We start from the raw sequence: 15,478 nt of genomic DNA, 5'->3' as shown, positions 1-15,478 counted from the left end.
GAATGGCTCTCACGGGAGGGACAACATTTTCAGATGTAGCAGGTACCAAAAAAAATCTGCCCTCCCTCCGCTGGAAATGCTTTGTTTATGGCTGACTGTATGTGGGCGGAGAGCCAAACTGCCCAATCAGTGACTTCCAATAGGGTTCGGGCTCGGAGATCAAGTTCAGGTCAAGTCCGGGTCCTGAACTGAACGTCCTCTAAAGTCCGACTGAACCCTGCGAACCCAAAGTTCCACAGGTCCGCTCATATCTATTCACCAGTCTAGGAGTCCCACTCTTTACAAATGGAAAATTTAGAGAAATGTCATGCACATGATTCGTTTTCTCTCCTGACTGAAATGGAAAACGTCTGCAATTTTTAATGGAGCATGTCAATTATTTAAGCGTTTTTGCAGCGTTTTTTCACCATTGAAAGCAATGAGAAAGTACAAAAACGCTATGTGTGAACATATCCGAAGGAATTTTTTATTTTGCCTTATGTACAAGTCATTATAAAGGAAAGATTGTTTCCTAACATTTTTTCCTGTAAAATCCATATTATCTTCGATTTGGTGTTTTTTGTCAGTCCCACAGGCACGGACCACTCATAAAGTCTCATTTTAAAATCCCCCCCACTGCATGCTAGGAAAACTCAAAGAAGATACCATCGAAAATAAACAAAACCAAACAATTTCTGCACCCTGAGACTTAAGGGGGCTGTCCACAGGATACTGGTGATCAGTGGTAGTCCGACAGCTCAGACTGGCACTAATAAACAGATAGAGCCGCAGTTGAGCAGGTGCCCTATTTGTTTCCTATGGAACTGCCATGAGCTGCCCTCGTTTTTTTCCCGGGAGCCTCATAGAAAATGAATGGAGCAGCAGTCGGGCTTCTGACCTGCCATTCCATTTTGTAACAGAGCTGAAAGTTCCCCGTCAAGGAAAAAAGGAAAAAAAATTCCTGCTTTTCCAATCAATGCAGGTCGCAATAGATGGACATCCACCGATCAGCAAGTCATCCTGCGAATAGGTGATTACTTATTTTAAATGGACAGCCTCTTTAAGCCAAGAAGAAAAACCTTATTTGTTTAATAATAAGTATTTACCTGAAGGTTAGCCTTTTTCCCGATTCTTTCTTTATAAGGCTTATTTTGTAGTACTGTCGTAGGGCTCTTGACATCTTCTCATAGGTCATGTTCGGGCGATTCTGCACAAAATATTTAAATCATTTATTCTTACTCTTATTCTGGTCTTCATTTCACCCATAAACCATATAAATAAAATGGAATAATAGTCGATCACCTATTACTTCTTGGGAAACCTTATCTAATAATTGAAGACTAAAATTAAAAACAATCCTCAAATGTATTCTCAAATGTATAAAATCAGTCAAGATTAAAAATTAAAAAATCTTTATTATAAAATATTTGTCCCATTAAAGAGTGTGTTTGGTATACTGTACATGAGATTAAAGGGTTATTCCCATCTCCAAGACCTTATCCCAATATGTAGTAATTGTCATAATAATAATATTAACACATACGTCCAATTAGAAATGAAGTATAGCTCTACTGATATAGCGATGTCTCTTACCTTATGTGCAGGGCATTGCAGCTTAGGTATCCATCATTTGTTACTAAAATAAGCCTGATCTGCCAATGTCCTGCACATATGTTATTTAGGTATATAACAGGCTTTAATGTGCAGCATATTTATGTATCAGAGGCACCCAAGATATTTTAGCTCAAGGAGAAGTTCCCCCAAAGGTATAAAAAAAAATGTTGAATTTTCAATAGTAAAAAAAAGTTGAGTTTTCATCTGTATTGTCATTTTTATGATATCCATATTATATCAGTTTTTATGTATTAGCAATTTTTCACATTTGCAGGACCAAAAACAGTTTCCCATGTTAATGTAGCTGTCAAAATTAGATGCAAAACCGTTGAGCTGTATCCCATTTTTTTTTTTTCCGCACCCATAGATTTCAATAGGCAAGTCTCAGCCAAAATATCGAATCGAGAGTAGGGCATGTTGCGATTTTTTTTTTCCACATGGACATTATATCCATTAAAAAACCCACTCATCTATTGAGTAACATTGGTTCGAGTGCTGTCAGTTTTTTACATGGACTGCCATTAGATCAAAATTTGTCATATGAACACAACAGTGCATTCTCTAAACAAAGTTTTCGGGATTTTGCCTCTATAGGAATTGCACTGAAGCAGATATAGCCTGCGCACAGCCTGCCCTTTCATGATGCCATAAGTTTCAAAAGGGAAACCCTTTGCCGCACTCTGCCCCACGTAGGCTACTTTCACACATCCGGCTTTTGCAATGCGGCACAATCCGGCACTTTGCAGGAAAACCGCAACCGTTTTTTTTTGCTGCCGGTTGCGTTTTTCCTGCATAGACTTTAATTAGTGCCGCATTGTGCCGCATGGGCTTGCGTTCGGTCCGGTTTTTGCCGCATCTGGCAGATTTAGCCGATGCGGCGGCCGGATGGAACGTTCCCTGCCACGTTTTTTGCTCTGGCAAAAAAAAACTGCATCGTGCCGCATCCGGCCGATGCGGCGCTTTTCCCAATGCATCCCTATGGATGCCGGATGCGGCGCGATGCGGCAAAAACCGCATCCGGCCGCCGCATGCGGTTTTTGCCACTGCGCATGCTCAGTAGCATGCCGCAAGCGGCAAAAACCGGACCGGCCGCATGTAAAAAAACTTATGCAAAGGATGCGGTGTTTTCGCCGCATCTGTTACATAGGTTTCACAGCCGGATTGAGCCGCACGGCTCAAACCGGATGTGTGAAAGTAGCCTTATGTGGCACTTTTGTGGATGTACCACTTTGCAGGGAACTGTTCTGCCCCTCAGTCAGTCATTGAGACTTAAGATACTTTGTTTCAACAGCTTTGTAAGTGAGATCTATGTGAACACTGCAACAACATAAATCACTATGGGTCCCAGGACTGTAGACGTCTCATCCCAAAGTAGCAACGTCAAGAAGACTTTCTCGAGCTTTGCTGTAGTGATGTCCTCTCTGCCATCTGTCTCAGAGGAGTCTTCTAACTACTGCCGCTTTCACATGTCATGGGGGTTGGATGGGGCTGCCTTTATCACTGTAGTGGTTTGTAGGTACTCATGGCTGTAGACAAGGTCAGAGACACACTTTATGGCACTACCTACTAATATACCCTTAGCTAGCACATGGATTTACAGCCCCTTGTACACTAGAACTTGCTGACCATCTAAAGTGCTTGGGGAACTCCCATAGGTTTTCTGACAAATGATGTTGGAGGAGAAAAGAATTCAGCCCTTGGAATTTAAATGAATAATCCTTATATTTCAGTCCGTGATAAGCTGTTCCCAGACGAGTCTGTTGGTATCTTCTCTCATAGGGAACGCAGTATGCGGGAGCATCGGAGTGTCAGGATAGAAAGCTATAGGCCAAAGTATAAGTGGTTCATCCCACAATTACCTGATGTGCATGTTTAAAGCAACTATATCTGTATCCTCTAACTTAGTGTAATCTTACACAACTGATAACATTCTGTGAAAAGTTCTAGGGCAGGGAAATTTTGTGCCTGATTCAAACCTATTTCCCCATCTTTTAGTTTTGCTTTTTAGCAAATTTATGAGAAAAATTGATAATGTGATGAAGAAAATATTCCCTTTTGCTAATGATTATTTATTTAAGAAACTATCTAGTTTTCCTTAAAACTACTAGGTCTGAATTATTAAGGTGTTATGGCCAGAATACTGTCGAAAATCAACCTCAAATGTTGCAAAACTTTTGGCGTTTCAGCCAGCTCTGCCAAAGTGAATGGGACGGGACGTGAAAAGCTTGCCCCATAAATTCATCAAGTTTAGGAGTAACTTATGCCAGAAATATTACTCCACTTCTCTGACTGTACCAACCTTTATGGCGAGGTGCACGGAGGCTATCATGCCAGTGATAAGTTTTGCCTTATTCCTTAAATGGGTTTTCACATGAAGGAAGATAATTTTAGGCCCTGAGCGCATGCTGCGGTTTTTACCGCGGTTCTGCCGCGGTTTTGCTGCATGTTTTGCTGCAGAAAATGTTCATAACCTTTCTGCAGGCCTTCACCAGCAAAACCTATGGTAAAAAAAAATTGCTGTGCACACACTGCGTTTTTTTCACCTACAGGTTTTGCTGCATCAAAAATCAAGAGGATAACGAGTAAATGTGCAAAATACAGAAATTTTTTTTAAATATCACACACAACATGACACAATATCACAAGATAAAATCTACCAAGAGATAAAGGGGGAGTACAAGATGTGTGGTAGGCGACTAAATAATAGCTGGTAAGAAGTTTTATATATTATTATTATTATTGTTAAGTTCCCATTCACCTCTCATCAATCCACAAGACACTAGTGGCTGGAGCATAAAGCAAATCTCAGGGTGAGGATTGAGATGAGGGATAGAGAGAGGAGGGAAACACTAAACAGTATTTATAAAAGCCTACCAAAGTATTTGATAAAGTGCATGTGCACACGGCTGGATAAGGTCCCCAGAATTGCCATACTTGGAATAAAGATGTCAGAAAAATTTGTAATTGCCTAAAGTACAGGTGCAGTCATAGGGGAACCCAGGCCCAGTCAGAACATCAATAGAAATTACCCATAGGAAAATGCAGGATCACCATCAACGCGCGTTTCGCGGAGTTACTGTTGCTTTCTCAAGGTGGTTGGTGGTGATCCTGCATTTTCCTATGGGTAATTTGTACTGATGTTCTGACTGGGCCTGGGTTCCCCTGCGACTGCACCTGCACTTTAGGTAATTGTACAGCCGTGTGCACATGCACTTTATCAAATACTTTGGTAGGCTTTTATAAATACTGTTTAGCTTTTCCCTCCCGTCTCTATCCCTCATCTCAATCCTCACCCTGAGATTCGCTTTATTGTGATATTGTGTCATGTTGTGTGTGATATTTAAGAAAAAATTCTGTATTTTGCACATTTACTCGTTATCCTCTTAATTTTTGATTTATCCTTGAGTAGTGCACACACGGACGCAGTTGTACATATATTGATACCGTGTCCACCTTTATGGCTCATTTATTGGGGGGTTTTTTATAATAGGTTTTGCTGCATGTTTTCTGCAGCAAAAAGAATTGCATGTCACTTCTTTTCCGCAGGTACCGCAGCAAGACTGAGGCAAACCGCTAGTGCGCACAGGGCCTTAAAGTAATAGGTTCTACAACTGAATGTGTTTTAAAAAAATGTTCCTGTGCTGAGATAATCTTATATATGTGTCCCTGCTATGTACTGTGCTATGTACTGTGTAATGGCTGTGTCTGACCGTACAGGGACATGGTCTGATCATACCACATCTTCTGGGCAGGGGAGGAAGTGAAAAAAAAAGCTATACAAACATAACACAGGATTGCAAATAATTCTTTCTTTGAGATAAACATTTCCCTCTCTGTTTGTATAAAAATATTTTACCTTAAAGAAAGAATCATTTGTGATCCTGTGCTGTAATGTCTTTATACGCTTTTACTTCTTCCCTTGCCCAGCAGATGTGGTGTGATCATACCATGTCACTGTACGGCCAGACACAGCCATTACACAGTAGGGACACATATAAAAGATTATCTCAGGACAGGCACATTGTTTTTACACAAATCCAATTGTGGAAATCATTATTATTTCAAGATCTATTGATAAAAATCCACTTTTAACTTAAAGGGGTTTTCCCATGAACAAAGTTAAGTATTGTGTGCCTCTTAATGAATTTAGCACTAGAGCTGCTCGGACTCGCAAAAAAACAGGACCGGCGGGTCCCTGCTCATTATCTTAAAAAACAAAACGGATCCGATCCGGAATCTGGTACCCATATAAGTCTATGGGGACCAGAATCCGGGGATTAAAAATGTTGGTGGAAGGGATGGGGGGTAGGAGTGTGCGCGGTGTACTCACCCATGCTCTGTGTCATGGCGGCAGGCTGCGTCCGGGTCGCGCATTTACTTCCGGAGTTGAGTGGATCTAAGTAAAGGTAGATGCTAGAATGTATGAGCTCCTTCCATGTATGATGTAATTTTTCACGTGATGGGGGCGTGTTCAAACTGCAGCCCATGATGTGTCCTGCTCTGCTCAGCCTGAGCGGCCAGCTTCATGAGCCGCACTGGGGATGTTTCCTCCTGGTGCATGAATCGTGAATCGGGAGGCCCAGGATGAGCCGCGTTGGCAATGTTTCCCCCTCTGCTCATCCTGCTCCTCCTGGTGTATGAATCGTGCACTGGGAGACTCAGGATGAGCCGTGTCGGTGATGCTTCCTCCTCTGCTCAGCCTGCTCCTCCCGGTGTATGAATTGTGCACTGGGTGGCCCAGAATGAGCCGCTCCGGCGATGTTTCCCCCTCTGCTCAGCCTGCTCCTCCCGGTGCATGAATCGTGCACTGGGAGGCCCAGAATGAGCCGCCGATGACCCACAGACAGCCTCTGTGAGTGGAAGCAGTTAGACGCTGTCAGAAAGGCTGGGGGCACATCTGACTCCACCAATCACAGACGCCAGGCCAGCCGGTGGGCGAGGAAAGCCGTGCATAGGAAATCAGCGGCACAGGAAGGCAGCAGGAGCAGCATACAGCCGGCCGGAGCCTGGGTAAGTATGAAGCTCTTGCTTCATTCTTATTTTCTTTATTTCTCCTTCATTTTTTTTATTTTCTAAATCACCGGGAATTCCGGGCCCGGGTCCGGCACTCTAGCAATTTTGAAACCACGCGGATCCAGACTTTTACAGTCCAGGTCCGCTCAACCCTATTTAGCACCCCTTACTCATGCACCCCTTAATCATGCACACCTTACTCATGCACACCTTACTCATGCACACCTTACTCATGCACACCTTACTCATGCACACCTTACTCATGCACACCTTACTCATGCACACCTTACTCATGCACACCTATCAATTAAGGCTGGTGTACTAAACGCCTTATTGAATCAGACCCTATGTCTCTGCTCATTCTGTGTTAGGGCTCATGCGCACGTAACTGCAGAATATTCTGCAGCGATTTGACAGCACATGTGCGCATCAAATCCCTGCAGAAAGACTGCAGAATGAATGCAGTTTTTTTGTTAAAAAAAGCCGATTTCATGTGCTATGGCTGCTGCCCCCGCCATAGACAGAGCGGGAGCTGCATCCAGAACGCAGAAATAATTGACATGCTGCTTTTATGAACAAACGGATTTGGGTTAAAATTTTAGCACCCAAAACGCTGCGTTCATAAAAGCATCGTGCGCATGTATCATGCACAATCTACATAGATTATGCAGGGGACGCAGAACGCATGCATTTACGCTGTAGTGCAATATGCAGCGTAAATGCATGTAAGTACCCAACGTGCGTATGAGCCCTAAGAGTGAAGAGGCCAGTCTTAAGTGCGCTTTACACACTGCGATATCGGTCCCGATATCACTAGTGTGGGTACCCACCCCCATCTGTTGTGCGACACGGGCAAATCGCTGCCCGTGCCGCACAACATCGCCCAGACCCGTCACACGTACTTACCTGCCCGGCGACGTCGCTGTGACCGGCGAACCGCCTCCTTTCTAAGGGGGCGGTCTGTGAGGCATCACAGCAACGTCACTGAGCGGCCGCCCAATAGAAGCGGAGGGGCGGAGATGAGCGGGACGTAACATCCCGCCCACCTCCTTCCTTCTGCATTGTGGCCGGGAGGCAGGTAAGGAGAGCTTCCTCGTTCCTGCGGTGTCACACGGAGCGATGTGTGTTGCCGCAGGAACGAGGAACAACCTCGTTACTGCTGCAGTAACGATTTTTGAGAATGGACCCCCATGTCACCGATGAGCGATTTTGCACGTTTTTGCAACGATGCAAAGTCGCTCATAGGTGTCACACGCAACGGCATCGCTAATGCAGCCGGATGTGCGTCACCAATTCCGTGACCCCAACGAGTTCGCATTAGCGATGTCGTAGCGTGTAAAGCCCCCTTTACTCAGTAATTGACAGCTTCATCTTTATGGGCATATGTGGAAGCCTGTTATTCACTCTTTCAAAAAAATTCTTAAGGCCTCTTTCACACGTCAGTGATTCTGGGACATTTGTGCTTTTTTTTTTTTAAACGTACCAGAATCACTGACATACGCAGACCCATTATAATGAATGGGTCTGCTCACACGTCAGTGATTTTTCACTGCACGTGTCTCCGTGCGGCGTACCCGCGTGTGCGTGATTGCCGCACGGAGACATGTCCATTTTTTTCTGGCATCACTGATGTCCCACGGACCACGCAGTGGTGTGGTCCGTGAAACACGTGCCAGAAAAAAACGTGCATTTAAAATAATAAACATTTTTACTCACCCGGCTTCAGGCGCGCTCTCTGCAGCCCGTGCAGCCTACTGCTTCTAAGCCGGCTGATTACTGTCACACATATTAATGATGCGCGACACAGCCGACCCGGAAGCAACTGCTGCGGGGGTCACCACCGGCCGGATGCTGCACCGCGGGAGCGATCAGCACCACGGACAGCGGGAGCGGGCGCAGGTGAGTTGATTTCTAAGTGCAATCACGGGCCACGGAGAACGGAGCCCGGATTGCACTTAGACAACCCACGTGTGCCGTGATTCACGGCACACGCAGGGACATGTGCGTGTTTTACACGCCAGTGAAAAACGTCAGTGTTTTTCACTGACGTGTGAAACGGGCCTAAGTGCGGGATCAGCATAAGTTTAAATTAAAAAAAAATCAATTGATACTAAATGTTTTTTAATGAACCATGGGACTGACACCCTCCAAAAACCATCGTTCCATAACAGTAGGTGTGTGAGTGGTTACTCATTATTGCTTTGCACCTATGCGACCACTCAGTTAGCATTATGGCTTGTTATCATTCTGCTATGAACTTTACCCTGGACTTGTATCAGTAATGCAATGTGTAGCCATATACATACATTTTCAGATTCTTTGCTGATCCCTCCCCAAAAAATTATGTTTTGTGTCAGAATCCATGTGTAGCTCAGGTACCTTGGCTAATAACCATTTTTCCAAGAATGTAGATTCCCTAGATAACATATGATCCATTGGGTCATTTTTTTCCAGAATTCTGTTGTAAAACATCTTGAGATGTGGCATCATTTTTGTGTTATTCAAAGTTGCGCAATAATTTTGTGAATTTTTATGCCAGTCCCAGCCAGCTCCACAAAAGAGAATGGAGCTGGTGTGGGGCAGGGCTACAGTGGTATAACACCAGTCCTAGACAGGAGTAACATTTATGTTGACGGCTCACAGCAGTTATAGGATGCACTTATTCCTTAAGACCAGTGTGCAAAGTGTCTGGCTTTATAAATTAGGGCCATTGGGTAATTTTGAGACCCTTAAATGGACTCTGTCAGCAGGTTTTTGCTATGTAATCAGAGGACAGCAGGAGATAGAGACTGAGTTATAGATTTCATCGATGTGTAACAGGATGTGAGCTGTTTTCATACAATGATTGTTTTATCAGCAGGAGATTATCACTGCCTGAATTACAGCAAATGAGCCTGCTAGACCAATCAGTCCCCCCAGCACTGAGTGATACAGTAAACTAAGTGATACATCATTGGATTCAGAGTCTCTTTTCCAACATTATGCTGCTCTCAGATGAGGTAGCAAAAATCTGCTGACAGATTCCATTTAAGTATGTGAATTTGGTAACAAGCTGTTGTAGTCATTCAATAGCTCTGTACACATTAATGTGGAAAATACCTTGTGATTTCCCCAGAATGCAGCAAGCTTGTGTGGATCCATCACTTTGAAGATTTTCAATTCTTTATCTTCCCACTGAATACATGATTCATAGCGCCTGTCATCAAGAAGCTTGTGCAAATAGTCCCACAGGAACCTGCAACCTGGATTCATAATTGTTATGTGTAATAAACATAATTATAACAATATATTATATATATACGGAGAGAGAGATAGGTATATATAAATAAAATATAGTGGTTTGTGCATCACTTTTAATACATTTTTTCTGGCAAGAACACTAAATTGGGAAAAAAGCTTCAATAGTGGGAAACCCCCTTTAAGGAGACTTTTAAAAGTCCAAATATTATGAAAGAGAAAGCTTTCGTAACGGATTCAATACAGCTTGGATGGTCATCTCAAAGTGTAATCTGCCCAATTGGACCATATAAGACTGAAGTAAGGTAATCTTCTCTGATGAGTCTAATTTTCAGCTTTGCCTAACACCTGGTCATCTTATGGTTAGACAGAGACCTGGAGAGGTGTACAAGCCATAGTATCTTGCACCCACTGTAAAATTTGGTGGAGGATCGGTGATGATCTGGGGATGCTTCTGCAATGCTGGAATTGGGCAGATTAAACTTTGCGAATGATGTATGAATCAAGCCACATACAAGGTTATCCTGGAAAAACAGTTGTTTCCTTCTGCTCAGACAATTTTCCCCAACTCTGAGGACTGATTTTTCCAGCAGGACAATGTGCCATGCCACAAAGCTAGGTCAATCAATGTGTGGAGGAAGGACATCAAAACCCTGTCATGGCCAGCCCAATCTGCAGACCTGAACCCCATTGAAAACCTGTGGAATGTAATCAAGAGGAAGATGGATAGTCACAAGCCATCAAACAAAGAAGAACTGCTTAAATGTTTGCACTAGGAGTGGCATAAGGTCACCCAAAAGCAGTGTGAAAGACTGGTGGAAAGCATGCCCAGACGCATGAAAGCTGTGATAAAAATCATGGTTATGGTCATGGTTACTCTTCCTGAGTTAAAAAATAGTATTGTTGTTTCTAAAGGATGATGAACTTGTTTTCTTTGCATTATTTGAGGTCTAAAAGCAATGCATTTTTTTGTTATTTCGACCATTTCTCATTTTCAGAAAATAAATACAAAATGTATTGCTTGGAAATTCGAAGACATGTTGTCAGTAGTTTATAGAATAAAAGAAAAATTTACATTTTACTCAAAAATATAAGTAAACTAAAAAGAGAAAAATCAGAAAAACTGACAATTTTGCAGTGGTCTCATAATTTTTGCCAGAGCTATATATATATTGTCATCACTTGGGTGGAGGGGCGCCTTAATCTCACATAAGTCAAGTGATGACAATACCAGGGTAATATATATACGATATATGCAGTGTGTATATATATATATATATATATATATATATATATATATATATATATATAAATATATATATATATATATATATATATATATATATACTAGCTGTACTACCCGGCTTCGCCCTGGTTAATAACTGCTGTTAACAAAATAGAATGTATTAACAAAAATGTATTCTGCACACAAAAACACAAAACAAATAGATAGAAATGTAATTATTAAAAGGCAACAACTAAGCTAATAGAACCATTTCACAACATATATTTCAACACCCTAGATATTCCACACAGATTTAACTAAATTGGCCAAGTAATGTGCTCTGTCTGTCTCTTTCCAGGTCTGTCTCTTTCCAGGTCTGTCTCTTTCCCCATCTCTCTCTGTCTCTTTCCCCGTCTGTCTCTTTTCAGGTGTCTCTTTCCAAGTCTGCCTCTTTCCAAGTTTGCCTCTTTCCAGGTCTGTCTCTTTCCTCGTCTGTCTCTTTCCCCGTCTGTCTCTTTCCCCGTCTGTCTCTTTCCCCGTCTGTCTCTTTCCCCATCTGTCTGTCTCTTTCCCCGTCTGTCTGTCTCTTTCCCCGTCTGTCTGTCTCTTTCCCCGTCTGTCTGTCTCTTTCCCCGTCTGTCTCTGTCTGTCTCTTTCCCCATCTGTCTCTTTCCTCGTCTGTCTCTTTCCCCGTCTGTCTCTTTCCTCGTCTGTCTCTTTCCCCGTCTGTCTCTTTCCCCGTCTGTCTCTTTCCCCGTCTGTCTCTTTCCCCGTCTGTCTGTCTCTTTCCCCGTCTGTCTGTCTCTTTCCCCGTCTGTCTCTGTCTGTCTCTTTCCCCATCTGTCTCTTTCCCCGTCTGTCTCTTTCCCCATCTGTCTCTTTCCCCGTCTGTCTCTTTCCCCATCTGCCTCTTTCCCCGTCTGTCTCTTTCCCCGTCTGTCTCTTTCCCCATCTGTCTCTTTCCCCATCTGCCTGTCTCTGTTGGTCTCTTTCTTTGTCTGTCTCTATCTCTGTGTCTCTTTCCCCGTCTGTCTCCCCGTCTCTTTGTCTGTGTCTTTTCCTGTCTGTCTCTTTCCCCATTTGCCTGTCTCTGTCTGTCTCTTTCCTTGTCTGTCTCTATTTCTCTGTCTCTTTCCCCATCTTTCTCTATTAAAGTCTGTGTCTTTCCCCATCTATCTTTGTCTGTCTCTCTGGCTGTCTCCTCTTTCCCTGTCTGCCTGTCTTTGTCCCTGTCTGCATGTCTGTCTGTCTCTTTCCCCATCTGTCTCTTTCCCCATCTGTCTCTTTCCAGGCCTGTCTCTGTCTGTCTCTTTCCCCGTCTGTCTCTGTCTCTTTCCCTGTCTGTCTCTCTCTCTGTCTCTCTCTCTCTCTATTCGTCTCCCCACCGACATCTTATTACCTCACATATAAGGCTGCTTTCACACATCAGTTTTTTGCAATCAGGCACAATCCGGTTTGTGCCTGAAGCAACGGATCCGTCTCCGATTGTGTAAAAACTGATGCGACGGATACGGTAAAAAAATGGATCCGTTTTTTTTTTTGTTTGTTTTTATGCTGAGAGAGAGACCCCATCATCACTGCACACCGCTGCACTACCGCACGCATCATCTCCGCACACCCCTGCACTACCGTACGCATCATCTCCGCAAACCCCTGCACTACCGCACGCACCATCACCGAACACGCAGGCACTACCGCACCGATCATCACCGCACATGCAGGCACTCCCGCATGCATCATCTCCACACACCCCTGAACTACCGCATGCATCATCACCGCACATGCAGGCACTCCCGCACGCACCATCACCGCACACGCAGGCACTCGCGCACGCATCATCACCGCACACGCAGGTACTCCCGCACGCATCATCTCCGCACACCCCTGCACTACCGCACACCTCATCTCCGCACACCCCTGCACTACCGCACACACCATCACCGCACCCACAGGCATTACCGCACACATCATCACTGCACACACAGGCACTACCGCACGCATCATCACCGCACATGCAGGCACTCCCGCACGCATAATCTCCGCACACCCCTGCACTACCGCATGCACCATCACCGCACACGCAGGCACTCCCGCACACACCATCACCGCACACACAGGCACTACCACCCCCATCATCACCACACACGCAGGCACTACTGCACGCATCATATATATATATATATATATATATATATATATATATATATACTAGCTGTAGTACCCGGGCGTTGCCCGGGATAGTAACTGTCTCTCTGTCTCTCTCCCAGTCTCTGTCTGTGTGTCGCTGTCTGTCTGCCTCTCTGTCTGTCTCTTTCCATGTCTGTCTGTGTCTATGTCTCTGTCTGTCTATTTCTATCTCTGTCTGTATTTGTACCAGTCTGTCTCCATCTCTGTGTCTGTCTGTCTCTCTCTGTCTCTCTGTGTGTGTCTGTATGTCTCTTTCCCCGTCCGTCTCTTTCCCATCTGTCTTTGTCTGTCTCTTTCCCCGGCTGTCTTTGTCTGTCTTTGTCTGTCTTTGTCTGTCTCTTTCCAGGGCTGTCTCTTTCCAGGGCTGTCTCTTTCCAGGGCTGTCTATGTCTTTTTCTGTCTCTCTATCCATCTCTCCACCGACATCATGTTACCTCACGCATAAGCTTCAACTAACAGTTTATTTTGTTCCTATAGCAACCACTGACAGTTGCTATTAATAACCTATAGCTCCCACCTCCATTCAGTTTAATGGCGGCAGGACTTTAGGGACTAACTGTAAAGCACAGGGTTAAATTTTTCTGTCAAAACATAGTCTACAACGCTCCCTGGGTCACATGGGGCATCTGTGCAAAATTTCGTGATTGTAAATGTGACGGTGCTGATTCCTTTAGTGGACATACACACACACATACACACATACACATACACTGAGCTTTATATATTATATATATATATATATATATATATATATATATATATATATAAATATACAGTCATATGAAAAGGTTTGGGCACCCCTATTAATGTTAACCTTTTTTCTTTATAACAACTTGGGTTTTTGCAACAGTTATTTCAGTTTCATATATCTAAAAACTGATGGACTGAGTAATATTTCTGGATTGAAGGGAGGTTTATTGTACTAACAGAAAATGTGCAATCCGCATTTAAACAAAATTTGACCGGTGCAAAAGTATGGGCACCTCAACATAAAAGTGACATTACTATTTTGTAGATCCTCCTTTTGCAAAAATAACAACCTCTAGGCGCTTCCTGTAGCTTTAAATGAGTTCCTGGATCCTGGATGAAGGTATATTTGACAATTTCTGTTTACAAAACAATTCCAGTTCAGTTAAGTTTGATGGTCGCCGAGAATGGACAGCACGCTTCAAATCATCCCACAGATTTTCAATGATATTCAGGTCTGGGGACTGGGATGGCCATTCCAGAACATTGTAATTGTTCCTCTGCATGAATGCCTGAGTAGATTTGGAGCGGTGTTTTGGATCATTGTCTTGCTGAAATATCCATCCCCTGCATAACTTCAACTTCGTCACTGATTCTTGCACATTATTGTCAAGATTCTGCTGATACTGAGTTGAATCCATGCGACCCTCAACTTTAACAAGATTCCCGATGCCGGCATTGGCCACACAGCCCCAAAGCATGATGTAACCTCCACCAAATTTTACTGTGGGTAGCAAGTGCTTTTCTTGGAATGCCTTGTTTTTTTGCCTCCATGCATAATGCCTTTTTGTATGACCAAACAACTCAATCTTTGTTTCATCAGTCCACAGGACCTTCTTCCAAAATGTAACTGGCTTGTCCAAATGTGCTTTTGCATACCTCAGGCGACTCTGTTTGTGGCATGCTTGCAGAAACCAGAAACGGCTTCTTTCGCATCACTCTCCCATACAGCTTCTCCTCATGCAACGTGCGCTGTATTGTTGACCGATGCACATTGACACCATCTGCAGCAAGATGATGCTGCAGGTCTTTGGAGGTGGTCTGTGGATTGTCTTTGACTGTTCTCACAATTCTTCTTCTCTGCCTTTCTGATAATTTTCTTGGCCTGCCACTTCTGGGCTTAACAAGAACTGTACCTGTGTTCTTCCATTTCCTTACTACGTTCCTCACAGTGGAAACTGACAGTTTAAATCTCTGAGACAACTTTTTGTATCCTTCCCCTGAACAAATATGTTGAATAATCTTTGTTTTCACATCATTTGAGAGTTCTTTTGAGGAGCCCATGATGCCACTCTTCATAGGAGATTCAAATAGGAGAACAACTTGCAAGTGGCCACCTTAAATACCTTTTCTCATGATTGGATACACCTGCCTATAAAGTTCAAAGCTCAATGAGGTTACAAAACCAATTTAGTGCTTTACTAAGTCAGTAAAAAGTAGCTAGGAGTGTTCAAGTCAAGAAATTGATAAGGGTAC

At 43.6% G+C, this 15,478-nt stretch overlaps 1 protein-coding gene across 3 annotated transcripts in view; it reads right to left on the bottom strand.

Moving 5' to 3' along the window:
* LOC142289716 (transcription factor ETV7-like) overlaps positions 1–15,478 on the bottom strand; it is a 116,600-nt gene that overhangs the window by 25,543 nt on the left and 75,579 nt on the right. For all 3 annotated transcript variants that reach the window (XM_075333639.1, XM_075333640.1, XM_075333641.1), the window contains 2 exons: positions 9,706–9,848; positions 1,086–1,186 (listed from right to left, as the gene is read on the bottom strand). In XM_075333639.1, the coding sequence (XP_075189754.1) occupies positions 1,086–1,186; positions 9,706–9,848 (244 nt within the window). The remainder of the gene's footprint in view (positions 1–1,085; positions 1,187–9,705; positions 9,849–15,478) is intronic.

Source organism: Anomaloglossus baeobatrachus, chromosome 2 (assembly GCF_048569485.1).
Source record: "Anomaloglossus baeobatrachus isolate aAnoBae1 chromosome 2, aAnoBae1.hap1, whole genome shotgun sequence".
Classification (NCBI taxonomy): Eukaryota; Metazoa; Chordata; class Amphibia; order Anura; family Aromobatidae; genus Anomaloglossus; species Anomaloglossus baeobatrachus.
Note: the sequence above shows the minus strand (reverse complement) of the source record. Positions and strands in the feature narration are given on the sequence as shown.